Source organism: Ascaphus truei, unplaced genomic scaffold, assembly GCF_040206685.1.
Source record: "Ascaphus truei isolate aAscTru1 unplaced genomic scaffold, aAscTru1.hap1 HAP1_SCAFFOLD_627, whole genome shotgun sequence".
Classification (NCBI taxonomy): Eukaryota; Metazoa; Chordata; class Amphibia; order Anura; family Ascaphidae; genus Ascaphus; species Ascaphus truei.
The window spans coordinates 7265-22500 of record NW_027456960.1 but is presented as its reverse complement, the minus strand read 5'-3'; the positions used below and the strand labels follow the sequence as shown (position 1 = coordinate 22500).

Genomic DNA, 15236 nt, shown 5'->3' with positions numbered 1-15236 from the left:
AATGTAACTGAGTGTGTCTCTGATTCGGTAATGTAACTGAATGTGTCACTGATTCGGTAATGTAACTGAATGTGTCTCTGATTCGGTAATGTAACTGAATGTGTCACTAATTCGGTAATGTAACTGAATGTGTCGCAGATTCGGTAATGTAACTGAATGTGTCACTGATTCTGTAATGTAACTGAATGTGTCTCTGATTCGGTAATGTAACTGAATGTGTCTCTGATTCGGTAATGTAACTGAATGTGTCTCTGATTCGGTAATGTAACTGAATGTGTCTCTGATTCGGTAATGTAAGTGAATGTGTCTCTGATTCGGTAATGTAAGTGAATGTGTCACTGATTCGGTAATGTAAGTGAATGTGTCACTGATTCGGTAATGTAACTGAATGTGTCACTGATTCGGTAATGTAACTGAATGTGTCTCTAATTCGGTAATGTAAGTGAATGTGTCTCTGATTCGGTAATGTAACTGAATGTGTCTCTGATTCGGTAATGTAACTGAATGTGTCTCTGATTCGGTAATGTAACTGAATGTGTCTCTGATTCGGTAATGTAACTGAATGTGCCACTGATTCGGTAATGTAACTGAATGTGTCTCTGATTCGGTAATGTAACTGAATGTGCCACTGATTCGGTAATGTAACTGAATGTGTCTCTGATTCGGTAATGTAACTGAATGTGTCACTGATTCGGTAATGTAACTGAATGTGTCTCTGATTCGGTAATGTAACTGAATGTGTCTCTGATTCGGTAATGTAACTGAATGTGTCTCTGATTCGGTAATGTAACTGAATGTGTCTCTGATTCGGTAATGTAACTGAATGTGTCTGTGATTCGGTAATGTAACTGAATGTGTCTCTGATTCGGTAATGTAACTGAATGTGTCTCTGATTCGGTAATGTAACTGAATGTGTCTCTGATTCGGTAATGTAACTGAGTGTGTCACTGATTCGGTAATGTAACTGAATGTGTCTCTGATTCGGTAATGTAACTGAATGTGTCTCTGATTCGGTAATGTAACTGAATGTGTCTCTGATTCTGTAATGTAACTGAATGTGTCACTGATTCGGTAATGTAACTGAATGTGTCTCTGATTCGGTAATGTAACTGAATGTGTCACTGATTCGGTAATGTAACTGAATGTGTCTCTGATTCGGTAATGTAACTGAATGTGTCACTGATTCGGTAATGTAACTGAGTGTGTCACTGATTCGGTAATGTAACTGAATGTGTCTCTGATTCGGTAATGTAACTGAATGTGTCTCTGATTCGGTAATGTAACTGAATGTGTCTCTGATTCGGTAATGTAACTGAATGTGTCACTGATTCGGTAATGTAACTGAATGTGTCTCTTATTCGGTAATGTAACTGAATGTGTCTCTGATTCGGTAATGTAACTGAATGTGTCACTGATTCGGTAATGTAACTGAATGTGTCTCTGATTCGGTAATGTAACTGAATGTGTCTCTGATTCGGTAATGTAACTGAATGTGTCTCTGATTCGGTAATGTAACTGAATGTGTCTCTGATTCGGTAATGTAACTGAATGTATCTCTGATTCGGTAATGTAAGTGAATGTGTCTCTGATTCGGTAATGTAACTGAATGTGTCTCTGATTCGGTAATGTAACTGAATGTGTCTCTGATTCGGTAATGTAACTGATTGTGTCTGATTCGGTAATGTAACTGAGCATGTCACTGATTCGGTAATGTAACTGAATGTGTCTCTGATTCGGTAATGTAACTGAATGTGTCTCTGATTCGGTAATGTAACTGAGTGTGTCACTGATTCGGTAATGTAACTGAATGTGTCTCTGATTCGGCAATGTAACTGAATGTGTCTCTGATTCGGCAATGTAACTGAATGTGCCACTGATTCGGTAATGTAACTGAATGTGTCTCTGATTCGGTAATGTAACTGAGTGTGTCACTGATTCGGTAATGTAACTGAATGTGTCACTGATTCGGTAATGTAACTGAATGTGTCTCTGATTCGGTAATGTAACTGAATGTGTCTCTGATTCGGTAATGTAACTGAATGTGTCTCTGATTCGGTAATGTAACTGAATGTGTCTCTGATTCGGTAATGTAACTGAATGTGTCACTGATTCGGTAATGTAAATGAATGTGTCACTGATTCGGTAATGTAACTGAATGTGTCTCTGATTCGGTAATGTAATTGAATGTGTCACTGATTCGGTAATGTAACTGAATGTGTCACTGATTCGGTAATGTAACTGAATGTGTCTCTGATTCGGTAATGTAAGTGAATGTGTCTCTGATTCGGTAATGTAACTGAATGTGTCTCTGATTCGGTAATGTAACTGAATGTGTCTCTGATTCGGTAATGTAACTGAATGTGTCTCTGATTTGGTAATGTAACTGAATGTGCCACTGATTCGGTAATGTAACTGAATGTGTCTCTGATTCGGTAATGTAACTGAATGTGTCACTGATTCGGTAATGTAACTGAATGTGTCTCTGATTCGGTAATGTAACTGAATGTGTCTCTGATTCAGTAATGTAACTGAATGTGTCTCTGATTCGGTAATGTAACTGAATGTGTCTCTGATTCGGTAATGTAACTGAATGTGTCTGTGATTCGGTAATGTAACTGAATGTGTCTGTGATTCGGTAATGTAACTGAATGTGTCTCTGATTCGGTAATGTAACTGAATGTGTCTCTGATTCTGTAATGTAACTGAATGTGTCTCTGATTCGGTAATGTAACTGAATGTGTCTCTGATTCGGTAATGTAACTGAGTGTGTCACTGATTCGGTAATGTAACTGAATGTGTCTCTGATTCGGTAATGTAACTGAATGTGTCTCTGATTCGGTAATGTAACTGAATGTGTCTCTGATTCTGTAATGTAACTGAATGTGTCACTGATTCGGTAATGTAACTGAATGTGTCTCTGATTCGGTAATGTAACTGAATGTGTCACTGATTCGGTAATGTAACTGAATGTGTCTCTGATTCGGTAATGTAACTGAATGTGTCACTGATTCGGTAATGTAACTGAGTGTGTCACTGATTCGGTAATGTAACTGAATGTGTCTCTGATTCGGTAATGTAACTGAATGTGTCTCTGATTCGGTAATGTAACTGAATGTGTCTCTGATTCGGTAATGTAACTGAATGTGTCACTGATTCGGTAATGTAACTGAATGTGTCTCTTATTCGGTAATGTAACTGAATGTGTCTCTGATTCGGTAATGTAACTGAATGTGTCACTGATTCGGTAATGTAACTGAATGTGTCTCTGATTCGGTAATGTAACTGAATGTGTCTCTGATTCGGTAATGTAACTGAATGTGTCTCTGATTCGGTAATGTAACTGAATGTGTCTCTGATTCGGTAATGTAACTGAATGTATCTCTGATTCGGTAATGTAAGTGAATGTGTCTCTGATTCGGTAATGTAACTGAATGTGTCTCTGATTCGGTAATGTAACTGAATGTGTCTCTGATTCGGTAATGTAACTGATTGTGTCTGATTCGGTAATGTAACTGAGCATGTCACTGATTCGGTAATGTAACTGAATGTGTCTCTGATTCGGTAATGTAACTGAATGTGTCTCTGATTCGGTAATGTAACTGAGTGTGTCACTGACTCGGTAATGTAACTGAATGTGTCACTGATTCGGTAATGTAACTGAATGTGTCTCTGATTCGGCAATGTAACTGAATGTGCCACTGATTCGGTAATGTAACTGAATGTGTCTCTGATTCGGTAATGTAACTGAGTGTGTCACTGATTCGGTAATGTAACTGAATGTGTCACTGATTCGGTAATGTAACTGAATGTGTCTCTGATTCGGTAATGTAACTGAATGTGTCTCTGATTCGGTAATGTAACTGAATGTGTCGCTGATTCGGTAATGTAACTGAATGTGTCACTGATTCGGTAATGTAACTGAATGTGTCTCTGATTCGGCAATGTAACTGAATGTGTCTCTGATTCGGCAATGTAACTGAATGTGCCACTGATTCGGAAATGTAACTGAATGTGTCTCTGATTCGGTAATGTAACTGAGTGTGTCACTGATTCGGTAATGTAACTGAATGTGTCTCTGATTCGGTAATGTAACTGAATGTGTCTCTGATTCGGTAATGTAACTGAATGTGTCACTGATTCGGTAATGTAACTGAATGTGTCTCTGATTCGGTAATGTAACTGAATGTGTCTCTGATTCGGTAATGTAACTGAATGTGTCTCTGATTCTGTAATGTAACTGAATGTGTCACTGATTCGGTAATGTAACTGAATGTGTCTCTGATTCGGTAATGTAACTGAATGTGTCACTGATTCGGTAATGTAACTGAATGTGTCTCTGATTCGGTAATGTAACTGAATGTGTCTCTGATTCGGTAATGTAACTGAATGTGTCACTGATTCGGTAATGTAACTGAATGTGTCTCTGATTCGGTAATGTAACTGAATGTGTCTCTGATTCGGTAATGTAACTGAATGTGTCTCTGATTCGGTAATGTAACTGAATGTGTCACTGATTCGGTAATGTAACTGAATGTGTCTCTTATTCGGTAATGTAACTGAATGTGTCTCTGATTCGGTAATGTAACTGAATGTGTCACTGATTCGGTAATGTAACTGAATGTGTCTCTGATTCGGTAATGTAACTGAATGTGTCTCTGATTCGGTAATGTAACTGAATGTGTCACTGATTCGGTAATGTAACTGAATGTGTCTCTTATTCGGTAATGTAACTGAATGTGTCTCTGATTCGGTAATGTAACTGAATGTGTCACTGATTCGGTAATGTAACTGAATGTGTCTCTGATTCGGTAATGTAACTGAATGTGTCTCTGATTCGGTAATGTAACTGAATGTGTCTCTGATTCGGTAATGTAACTGAATGTGTCTCTGATTCGGTAATGTAACTGAATGTATCTCTGATTCGGTAATGTAAGTGAATGTGTCTCTGATTCGGTAATGTAACTGAATGTGTCTCTGATTCGGTAATGTAACTGAATGTGTCTCTGATTCGGTAATGTAACTGATTGTGTCTGATTCGGTAATGTAACTGAGCATGTCACTGATTCGGTAATGTAACTGAATGTGTCTCTGATTCGGTAATGTAACTGAATGTGTCTCTGATTCGGTAATGTAACTGAGTGTGTCACTGACTCGGTAATGTAACTGAATGTGTCACTGATTCGGTAATGTAACTGAATGTGTCTCTGATTCGGCAATGTAACTGAATGTGCCACTGATTCGGTAATGTAACTGAATGTGTCTCTGATTCGGTAATGTAACTGAGTGTGTCACTGATTCGGTAATGTAACTGAATGTGTCACTGATTCGGTAATGTAACTGAATGTGTCTCTGATTCGGTAATGTAACTGAATGTGTCTCTGATTCGGTAATGTAACTGAATGTGTCGCTGATTCGGTAATGTAACTGAATGTGTCACTGATTCGGTAATGTAACTGAATGTGTCTCTGATTCGGCAATGTAACTGAATGTGTCTCTGATTCGGCAATGTAACTGAATGTGCCACTGATTCGGAAATGTAACTGAATGTGTCTCTGATTCGGTAATGTAACTGAGTGTGTCACTGATTCGGTAATGTAACTGAATGTGTCTCTGATTCGGTAATGTAACTGAATGTGTCTCTGATTCGGTAATGTAACTGAATGTGTCACTGATTCGGTAATGTAACTGAATGTGTCTCTGATTCGGTAATGTAACTGAATGTGTCTCTGATTCGGTAATGTAACTGAATGTGTCTCTGATTCTGTAATGTAACTGAATGTGTCACTGATTCGGTAATGTAACTGAATGTGTCTCTGATTCGGTAATGTAACTGAATGTGTCACTGATTCGGTAATGTAACTGAATGTGTCTCTGATTCGGTAATGTAACTGAATGTGTCTCTGATTCGGTAATGTAACTGAATGTGTCACTGATTCGGTAATGTAACTGAATGTGTCTCTGATTCGGTAATGTAACTGAATGTGTCTCTGATTCGGTAATGTAACTGAATGTGTCTCTGATTCGGTAATGTAACTGAATGTGTCACTGATTCGGTAATGTAACTGAATGTGTCTCTTATTCGGTAATGTAACTGAATGTGTCTCTGATTCGGTAATGTAACTGAATGTGTCACTGATTCGGTAATGTAACTGAATGTGTCTCTGATTCGGTAATGTAACTGAATGTGTCTCTGATTCGGTAATGTAACTGAATGTGTCTCTGATTAGGTAATGTAACTAAATGTGTCTCTGATTCGGTAATGTAACTGAATGTATCTCTGATTCGGTAATGTAAGTGAATGTGTCTCTGATTCGGTAATGTAAGTGAATGTGTCTCTGATTCGGTAATGTAACTGAATGTGTCTCTGATTCGGTAATGTAACTGATTGTGTCTGATTCGGTAATGTAACTGAGCATGTCACTGATTCGGTAATGTAACTGAATGTGTCTCTGATTCGGTAATGTAACTGAATGTGTCTCTGATTCGGTAATGTAACTGAGTGTGTCACTGATTCGGTAATGTAACTGAATGTGTCTCTGATTCGGCAATGTAACTGAATGTGTCTCTGATTCGGCAATGTAACTGAATGTGCCACTGATTCGGTAATGTAACTGAATGTGTCTCTGATTCGGTAATGTAACTGAGTGTGTCACTGATTCGGTAATGTAACTGAATGTGTCACTGATTCGGTAATGTAACTGAATGTGTCTCTGATTCGGTAATGTAACTGAATGTGTCTCTGATTCGGTAATGTAACTGAATGTGTCGCTGATTCGGTAATGTAACTGAATGTGTCACTGATTCGGTAATGTAACTGAATGTGTCTCTGATTCGGCAATGTAACTGAATGTGTCTCTGATTCGGCAATGTAACTGAATGTGCCACTGATTCGGAAATGTAACTGAATGTGTCTCTGATTCGGTAATGTAACTGAGTGTGTCACTGATTCGGTAATGTAACTGAATGTGTCTCTGATTCGGTAATGTAACTGAATGTGTCTCTGATTCGGTAATGTAACTGAATGTGTCACTGATTCGGTAATGTAACTGAATGTGTCTCTGATTCGGTAATGTAACTGAATGTGTCTCTGATTCGGTAATGTAACTGAATGTGTCACTGATTCGGTAATGTAACTGAATGTGTCTCTGATTCGGTAATGTAACTGAATGTGTCACTGATTCGGTAATGTAACTGAATGTGTCTCTGATTCGGTAATGTAATTGAATGTGTCACTGATTCGGTAATGTAACTGAATGTGTCACTGATTCGGTAATGTAACTGAATGTGTCTCTAATTCGGTAATGTAAGTGAATGTGTCTCTGATTCGGTAATGTAACTGAATGTGTCTCTGATTCGGTAATGTAAGTGAATGTGTCTCTGATTCGGTAATGTAACTGAATGTGCCACTGACTCGGTAATGTAACTGAATGTGTCTCTGATTCGGTAATGTAACTGAATGTGTCACTGATTCGGTAATGTAACTGAATGTGTCTCTGATTCGGTAATGTAACTGAATGTGTCTCTGATTCGGTAATGTAACTGAATGTGTCTCTGATTTGGTAATGTAACTGAATGTGCCACTGATTCGGTAATGTAACTGAATGTGTCTCTGATTCGGTAATGTAACTGAATGTGTCACTGATTCGGTAATGTAACTGAATGTGTCTCTGATTCGGTAATGTAACTGAATGTGTCTCTGATTCAGTAATGTAACTGAATGTGTCTCTGATTCGGTAATGTAACTGAATGTGTCTCTGATTCGGTAATGTAACTGAATGTGTCTGTGATTCGGTAATGTAACTGAATGTGTCTGTGATTCGGTAATGTAACTGAATGTGTCTCTGATTCGGTAATGTAACTGAATGTGTCTCTGATTCTGTAATGTAACTGAATGTGTCTCTGATTCGGTAATGTAACTGAATGTGTCTCTGATTCGGTAATGTAACTGAGTGTGTCACTGATTCGGTAATGTAACTGAATGTGTCTCTGATTCGGTAATGTAACTGAATGTGTCTCTGATTCGGTAATGTAACTGAATGTGTCTCTGATTCTGTAATGTAACTGAATGTGTCACTGATTCGGTAATGTAACTGAATGTGTCTCTGATTCGGTAATGTAACTGAATGTGTCACTGATTCGGTAATGTAACTGAATGTGTCTCTGATTCGGTAATGTAACTGAATGTGTCACTGATTCGGTAATGTAACTGAGTGTGTCACTGATTCGGTAATGTAACTGAATGTGTCTCTGATTCGGTAATGTAACTGAATGTGTCTCTGATTCGGTAATGTAACTGAATGTGTCTCTGATTCGGTAATGTAACTGAATGTGTCACTGATTCGGTAATGTAACTGAATGTGTCTCTTATTCGGTAATGTAACTGAATGTGTCTCTGATTCGGTAATGTAACTGAATGTGTCACTGATTCGGTAATGTAACTGAATGTGTCTCTGATTCGGTAATGTAACTGAATGTGTCTCTGATTCGGTAATGTAACTGAATGTGTCTCTGATTCGGTAATGTAACTGAATGTGTCTCTGATTCGGTAATGTAACTGAATGTATCTCTGATTCGGTAATGTAAGTGAATGTGTCTCTGATTCGGTAATGTAACTGAATGTGTCTCTGATTCGGTAATGTAACTGAATGTGTCTCTGATTCGGTAATGTAACTGATTGTGTCTGATTCGGTAATGTAACTGAGCATGTCACTGATTCGGTAATGTAACTGAATGTGTCTCTGATTCGGTAATGTAACTGAATGTGTCTCTGATTCGGTAATGTAACTGAGTGTGTCACTGACTCGGTAATGTAACTGAATGTGTCACTGATTCGGTAATGTAACTGAATGTGTCTCTGATTCGGCAATGTAACTGAATGTGCCACTGATTCGGTAATGTAACTGAATGTGTCTCTGATTCGGTAATGTAACTGAGTGTGTCACTGATTCGGTAATGTAACTGAATGTGTCACTGATTCGGTAATGTAACTGAATGTGTCTCTGATTCGGTAATGTAACTGAATGTGTCTCTGATTCGGTAATGTAACTGAATGTGTCGCTGATTCGGTAATGTAACTGAATGTGTCACTGATTCGGTAATGTAACTGAATGTGTCTCTGATTCGGCAATGTAACTGAATGTGTCTCTGATTCGGCAATGTAACTGAATGTGCCACTGATTCGGAAATGTAACTGAATGTGTCTCTGATTCGGTAATGTAACTGAGTGTGTCACTGATTCGGTAATGTAACTGAATGTGTCTCTGATTCGGTAATGTAACTGAATGTGTCTCTGATTCGGTAATGTAACTGAATGTGTCACTGATTCGGTAATGTAACTGAATGTGTCTCTGATTCGGTAATGTAACTGAATGTGTCTCTGATTCGGTAATGTAACTGAATGTGTCTCTGATTCTGTAATGTAACTGAATGTGTCACTGATTCGGTAATGTAACTGAATGTGTCTCTGATTCGGTAATGTAACTGAATGTGTCACTGATTCGGTAATGTAACTGAATGTGTCTCTGATTCGGTAATGTAACTGAATGTGTCTCTGATTCGGTAATGTAACTGAATGTGTCACTGATTCGGTAATGTAACTGAATGTGTCTCTGATTCGGTAATGTAACTGAATGTGTCTCTGATTCGGTAATGTAACTGAATGTGTCTCTGATTCGGTAATGTAACTGAATGTGTCACTGATTCGGTAATGTAACTGAATGTGTCTCTTATTCGGTAATGTAACTGAATGTGTCTCTGATTCGGTAATGTAACTGAATGTGTCACTGATTCGGTAATGTAACTGAATGTGTCTCTGATTCGGTAATGTAACTGAATGTGTCTCTGATTCGGTAATGTAACTGAATGTGTCACTGATTCGGTAATGTAACTGAATGTGTCTCTTATTCGGTAATGTAACTGAATGTGTCTCTGATTCGGTAATGTAACTGAATGTGTCACTGATTCGGTAATGTAACTGAATGTGTCTCTGATTCGGTAATGTAACTGAATGTGTCTCTGATTCGGTAATGTAACTGAATGTGTCTCTGATTCGGTAATGTAACTGAATGTGTCTCTGATTCGGTAATGTAACTGAATGTATCTCTGATTCGGTAATGTAAGTGAATGTGTCTCTGATTCGGTAATGTAACTGAATGTGTCTCTGATTCGGTAATGTAACTGAATGTGTCTCTGATTCGGTAATGTAACTGATTGTGTCTGATTCGGTAATGTAACTGAGCATGTCACTGATTCGGTAATGTAACTGAATGTGTCTCTGATTCGGTAATGTAACTGAATGTGTCTCTGATTCGGTAATGTAACTGAGTGTGTCACTGACTCGGTAATGTAACTGAATGTGTCACTGATTCGGTAATGTAACTGAATGTGTCTCTGATTCGGCAATGTAACTGAATGTGCCACTGATTCGGTAATGTAACTGAATGTGTCTCTGATTCGGTAATGTAACTGAGTGTGTCACTGATTCGGTAATGTAACTGAATGTGTCACTGATTCGGTAATGTAACTGAATGTGTCTCTGATTCGGTAATGTAACTGAATGTGTCTCTGATTCGGTAATGTAACTGAATGTGTCGCTGATTCGGTAATGTAACTGAATGTGTCACTGATTCGGTAATGTAACTGAATGTGTCTCTGATTCGGCAATGTAACTGAATGTGTCTCTGATTCGGCAATGTAACTGAATGTGCCACTGATTCGGAAATGTAACTGAATGTGTCTCTGATTCGGTAATGTAACTGAGTGTGTCACTGATTCGGTAATGTAACTGAATGTGTCTCTGATTCGGTAATGTAACTGAATGTGTCTCTGATTCGGTAATGTAACTGAATGTGTCACTGATTCGGTAATGTAACTGAATGTGTCTCTGATTCGGTAATGTAACTGAATGTGTCTCTGATTCGGTAATGTAACTGAATGTGTCTCTGATTCTGTAATGTAACTGAATGTGTCACTGATTCGGTAATGTAACTGAATGTGTCTCTGATTCGGTAATGTAACTGAATGTGTCACTGATTCGGTAATGTAACTGAATGTGTCTCTGATTCGGTAATGTAACTGAATGTGTCTCTGATTCGGTAATGTAACTGAATGTGTCACTGATTCGGTAATGTAACTGAATGTGTCTCTGATTCGGTAATGTAACTGAATGTGTCTCTGATTCGGTAATGTAACTGAATGTGTCTCTGATTCGGTAATGTAACTGAATGTGTCACTGATTCGGTAATGTAACTGAATGTGTCTCTTATTCGGTAATGTAACTGAATGTGTCTCTGATTCGGTAATGTAACTGAATGTGTCACTGATTCGGTAATGTAACTGAATGTGTCTCTGATTCGGTAATGTAACTGAATGTGTCTCTGATTCGGTAATGTAACTGAATGTGTCTCTGATTAGGTAATGTAACTAAATGTGTCTCTGATTCGGTAATGTAACTGAATGTATCTCTGATTCGGTAATGTAAGTGAATGTGTCTCTGATTCGGTAATGTAAGTGAATGTGTCTCTGATTCGGTAATGTAACTGAATGTGTCTCTGATTCGGTAATGTAACTGATTGTGTCTGATTCGGTAATGTAACTGAGCATGTCACTGATTCGGTAATGTAACTGAATGTGTCTCTGATTCGGTAATGTAACTGAATGTGTCTCTGATTCGGTAATGTAACTGAGTGTGTCACTGATTCGGTAATGTAACTGAATGTGTCTCTGATTCGGCAATGTAACTGAATGTGTCTCTGATTCGGCAATGTAACTGAATGTGCCACTGATTCGGTAATGTAACTGAATGTGTCTCTGATTCGGTAATGTAACTGAGTGTGTCACTGATTCGGTAATGTAACTGAATGTGTCACTGATTCGGTAATGTAACTGAATGTGTCTCTGATTCGGTAATGTAACTGAATGTGTCTCTGATTCGGTAATGTAACTGAATGTGTCGCTGATTCGGTAATGTAACTGAATGTGTCACTGATTCGGTAATGTAACTGAATGTGTCTCTGATTCGGCAATGTAACTGAATGTGTCTCTGATTCGGCAATGTAACTGAATGTGCCACTGATTCGGAAATGTAACTGAATGTGTCTCTGATTCGGTAATGTAACTGAGTGTGTCACTGATTCGGTAATGTAACTGAATGTGTCTCTGATTCGGTAATGTAACTGAATGTGTCTCTGATTCGGTAATGTAACTGAATGTGTCACTGATTCGGTAATGTAACTGAATGTGTCTCTGATTCGGTAATGTAACTGAATGTGTCTCTGATTCGGTAATGTAACTGAATGTGTCACTGATTCGGTAATGTAACTGAATGTGTCTCTGATTCGGTAATGTAACTGAATGTGTCACTGATTCGGTAATGTAACTGAATGTGTCTCTGATTCGGTAATGTAATTGAATGTGTCACTGATTCGGTAATGTAACTGAATGTGTCACTGATTCGGTAATGTAACTGAATGTGTCTCTAATTCGGTAATGTAAGTGAATGTGTCTCTGATTCGGTAATGTAACTGAATGTGTCTCTGATTCGGTAATGTAAGTGAATGTGTCTCTGATTCGGTAATGTAACTGAATGTGCCACTGACTCGGTAATGTAACTGAATGTGTCTCTGATTCGGTAATGTAACTGAATGTGTCACTGATTCGGTAATGTAACTGAATGTGTCTCTGATTCGGTAATGTAACTGAATGTGTCTCTGATTCTGTAATGTAACTGAGTGTGTCTCTGATTCGGTAATGTAACTGAATGTGTCTCTGATTCGGTAATGTAACTGAATGTGTCACTGATTCGGTAATGTAACTGAGTGTGTCTCTGATTCGGTAATGTAACTGAATGTGTCTCTGATTCGGTAATGTAACTGAATGTGTCTCTGATTCGGTAATGTAAGTGAATGTGCCTCTGATTCGGTAATGTAACTGAATGTGTCTCTGATTCGGTAATGTAACTGAATGTGTCGCTGATTCGGTAATGTAACTGAATGTATCTCTGATTCGGTAATGTAACTGAATGTGTCACTGATTCGGTAATGTAACTGAATGTGTCTCTGATTAGGTAATGTAAGTGAATGTGTCTCTGATTCGGTAATGTAACTGAACGTGTCACTGATTCGGTAATGTAACTGAATGTGTCACTGATTCGGTAATGTAACTGAATGTGTCACTGATTCGGTAATGTAACTGAATGTGTCTCTGATTCGGTAATGTAACTGAATGTGTCTCTGATTCGGTAATGTTACTGAATGTGTCACTGATTCGGTAATGTAACTGAATGTGTCTCTGATTCGGTAATGTAAGTGAATGTGTCACTGATTCGGTAATGTAAGTGAATGTGTCGCTGATTCGGTAATGTAACTGAATGTGTCTCTGATTCGGTAATGTAACTGAATGTGTCACTGATTCGGTAATGTAAGTGAATGTGTCACTGATTCGGTAATGTAACTGAATGTGTCTCTGATTCGGTAATGTAAGTGAATGTGTCACTGATTCGGTAATGTAAGTGAATGTGTCACTGATTCGGTAATGTAACTGAATGTGTCTCTGATTCGGTAATGTAACTGAATGTGTGTCTGATTCGGTAATGTAACTGAATGTGTCTCTGATTCTGTAATGTAACTGAATGTGTCTCTGATTCGGTAATGTAACTGAATGTGTCTCTGATTCGGTAATGTAACTGAATGTGTCTCTGATTCGGTAATGTAACTGAATGTGTCTCTGATTCGGTAATGTAACTGAACGTGTCACTGATTCGGTAATGTAACTGAATCTGTCTCTGATTCGGTAATGTAACTGAATGTGTCTCTGATTCGGTAATGTAACTGAATGTGTCACTGATTCGGTAATGTAACTGAATGTGTCACTGATTCTGTAATGTAAGTGAATGTGTCTCTGATTCGGTAATGTAACTGAATGTGTCTCTGATTCTGTAATGTAACTGAATGTGTCTCTGATTCGGTAATGTAACTGAATGTGTCACTGATTCGGTAATGTAACTGAGTGTGTCTCTGATTCGGTAATGTAACTGAATGTGTCTCTGATTCGGTAATGTAACTGAGTGTGTCTCTGATTCTGTAATGTAACTGAATGTGTTTCTGATTCGGTAATGTAACTGAATGTGTCTCTGATTCTGTAATGTAACTGAATGTGTCACTGATTCGGTAATGTAACTGAATGTGTCACTGATTCGGTAATGTAACTGGATGTGTCTCTGATTCGGTAATGTAACTGAATGTGTCTCTGATTCTGTAATGTAACTGAATGTGTCTCTGATTCGGTAATGTAACTGAATGTGTCTCTGATTCTGTAATGTAACTGAATGTGTCTCTGATTCGGTAATGTAACTGAATGTGTCACTGATTCGGTAATGTAACTGAATGTGTCTCTGATTCGGTAATGTAACTGAATGTGTCTCTGATTCGGTAATGTAACTGAATGTGTCTCTGATTCGGTAATGTAACTGAATGTGTCTCTGATTCGGTAATGTAACTGAATGTGTCTCTGCCTCCAGCATAGGAATCTACAGCTTCCTTTAATCCCTTTTGGCCTGTGACACAATTAATGTGTGTGTGTGTGACTGTGTGTGTGTGTTTATATATATACACATTAATTGTGTCACAGGCCAAATTGCATATATATATGTATATATACAGAAAAAGATCAAAAAAATTTAAACTTTGGGGCAATGTATTTTTAAAAAGATTTAAGAGAAATATTCTCTGTTTGTGAGAAAAACAACGTATCGATACTCCGAGTGTGAAAATGAAAGGTATTGGTACTCTGGGTGTGCAAATAAGAATGTATTTTTACTCAGTACGTACCCCCGGGTATGTGTGCAGTGTGTGTGTCACTCACCGCCCGCAGGGCGCCCAGTAGCTGCGCGTACGAGAAGCAGATCAGAGAGAGTGGGACAACGAAGCAGAAAATGAAAAGGAACCAGGTGTAATATTCACTGCGATACTTTGTACCAACTGTATACCAATCAGGACCACAGGAACACTGCAACCCCTCCGGGATGTACCTGAGGGGGAGAGAGAGGGGGGGGGGCAGAGTGTGAGGAGGGCGAGGAGGAGAGTGTGGGGAGGGAGATGGAGAGGAGGGAGAGTGTGGGGAGGGAGAGAGGGTGGGGTAGGTAGAGAAAGAGAAGAGAGAGACAGAGATACAGAGGGAGAGAGAGAGACAGGAGATGAGAGAGAGGAGGAGAGTGTGGGGAGAGTGTAGGGAGGGAGTTA

General features: G+C 38.6%; 1 protein-coding gene across 1 annotated transcript in view; it reads right to left on the bottom strand.

Moving 5' to 3' along the window:
- The window catches only part of LOC142485714 (violet-sensitive opsin), a gene marked incomplete at its 5' end in the record, with an annotated part of 21439 nt that extends 6414 nt beyond the window's left edge, over positions 1-15025 (bottom strand). Inside the window, one exon of the mRNA XM_075584519.1 lies at positions 14860-15025. Coding sequence (XP_075440634.1) covers positions 14860-15025 — 166 coding nt within the window. The remainder of the gene's footprint in view (positions 1-14859) is intronic.
- Positions 15026-15236: the final 211 nt, after the last annotated feature.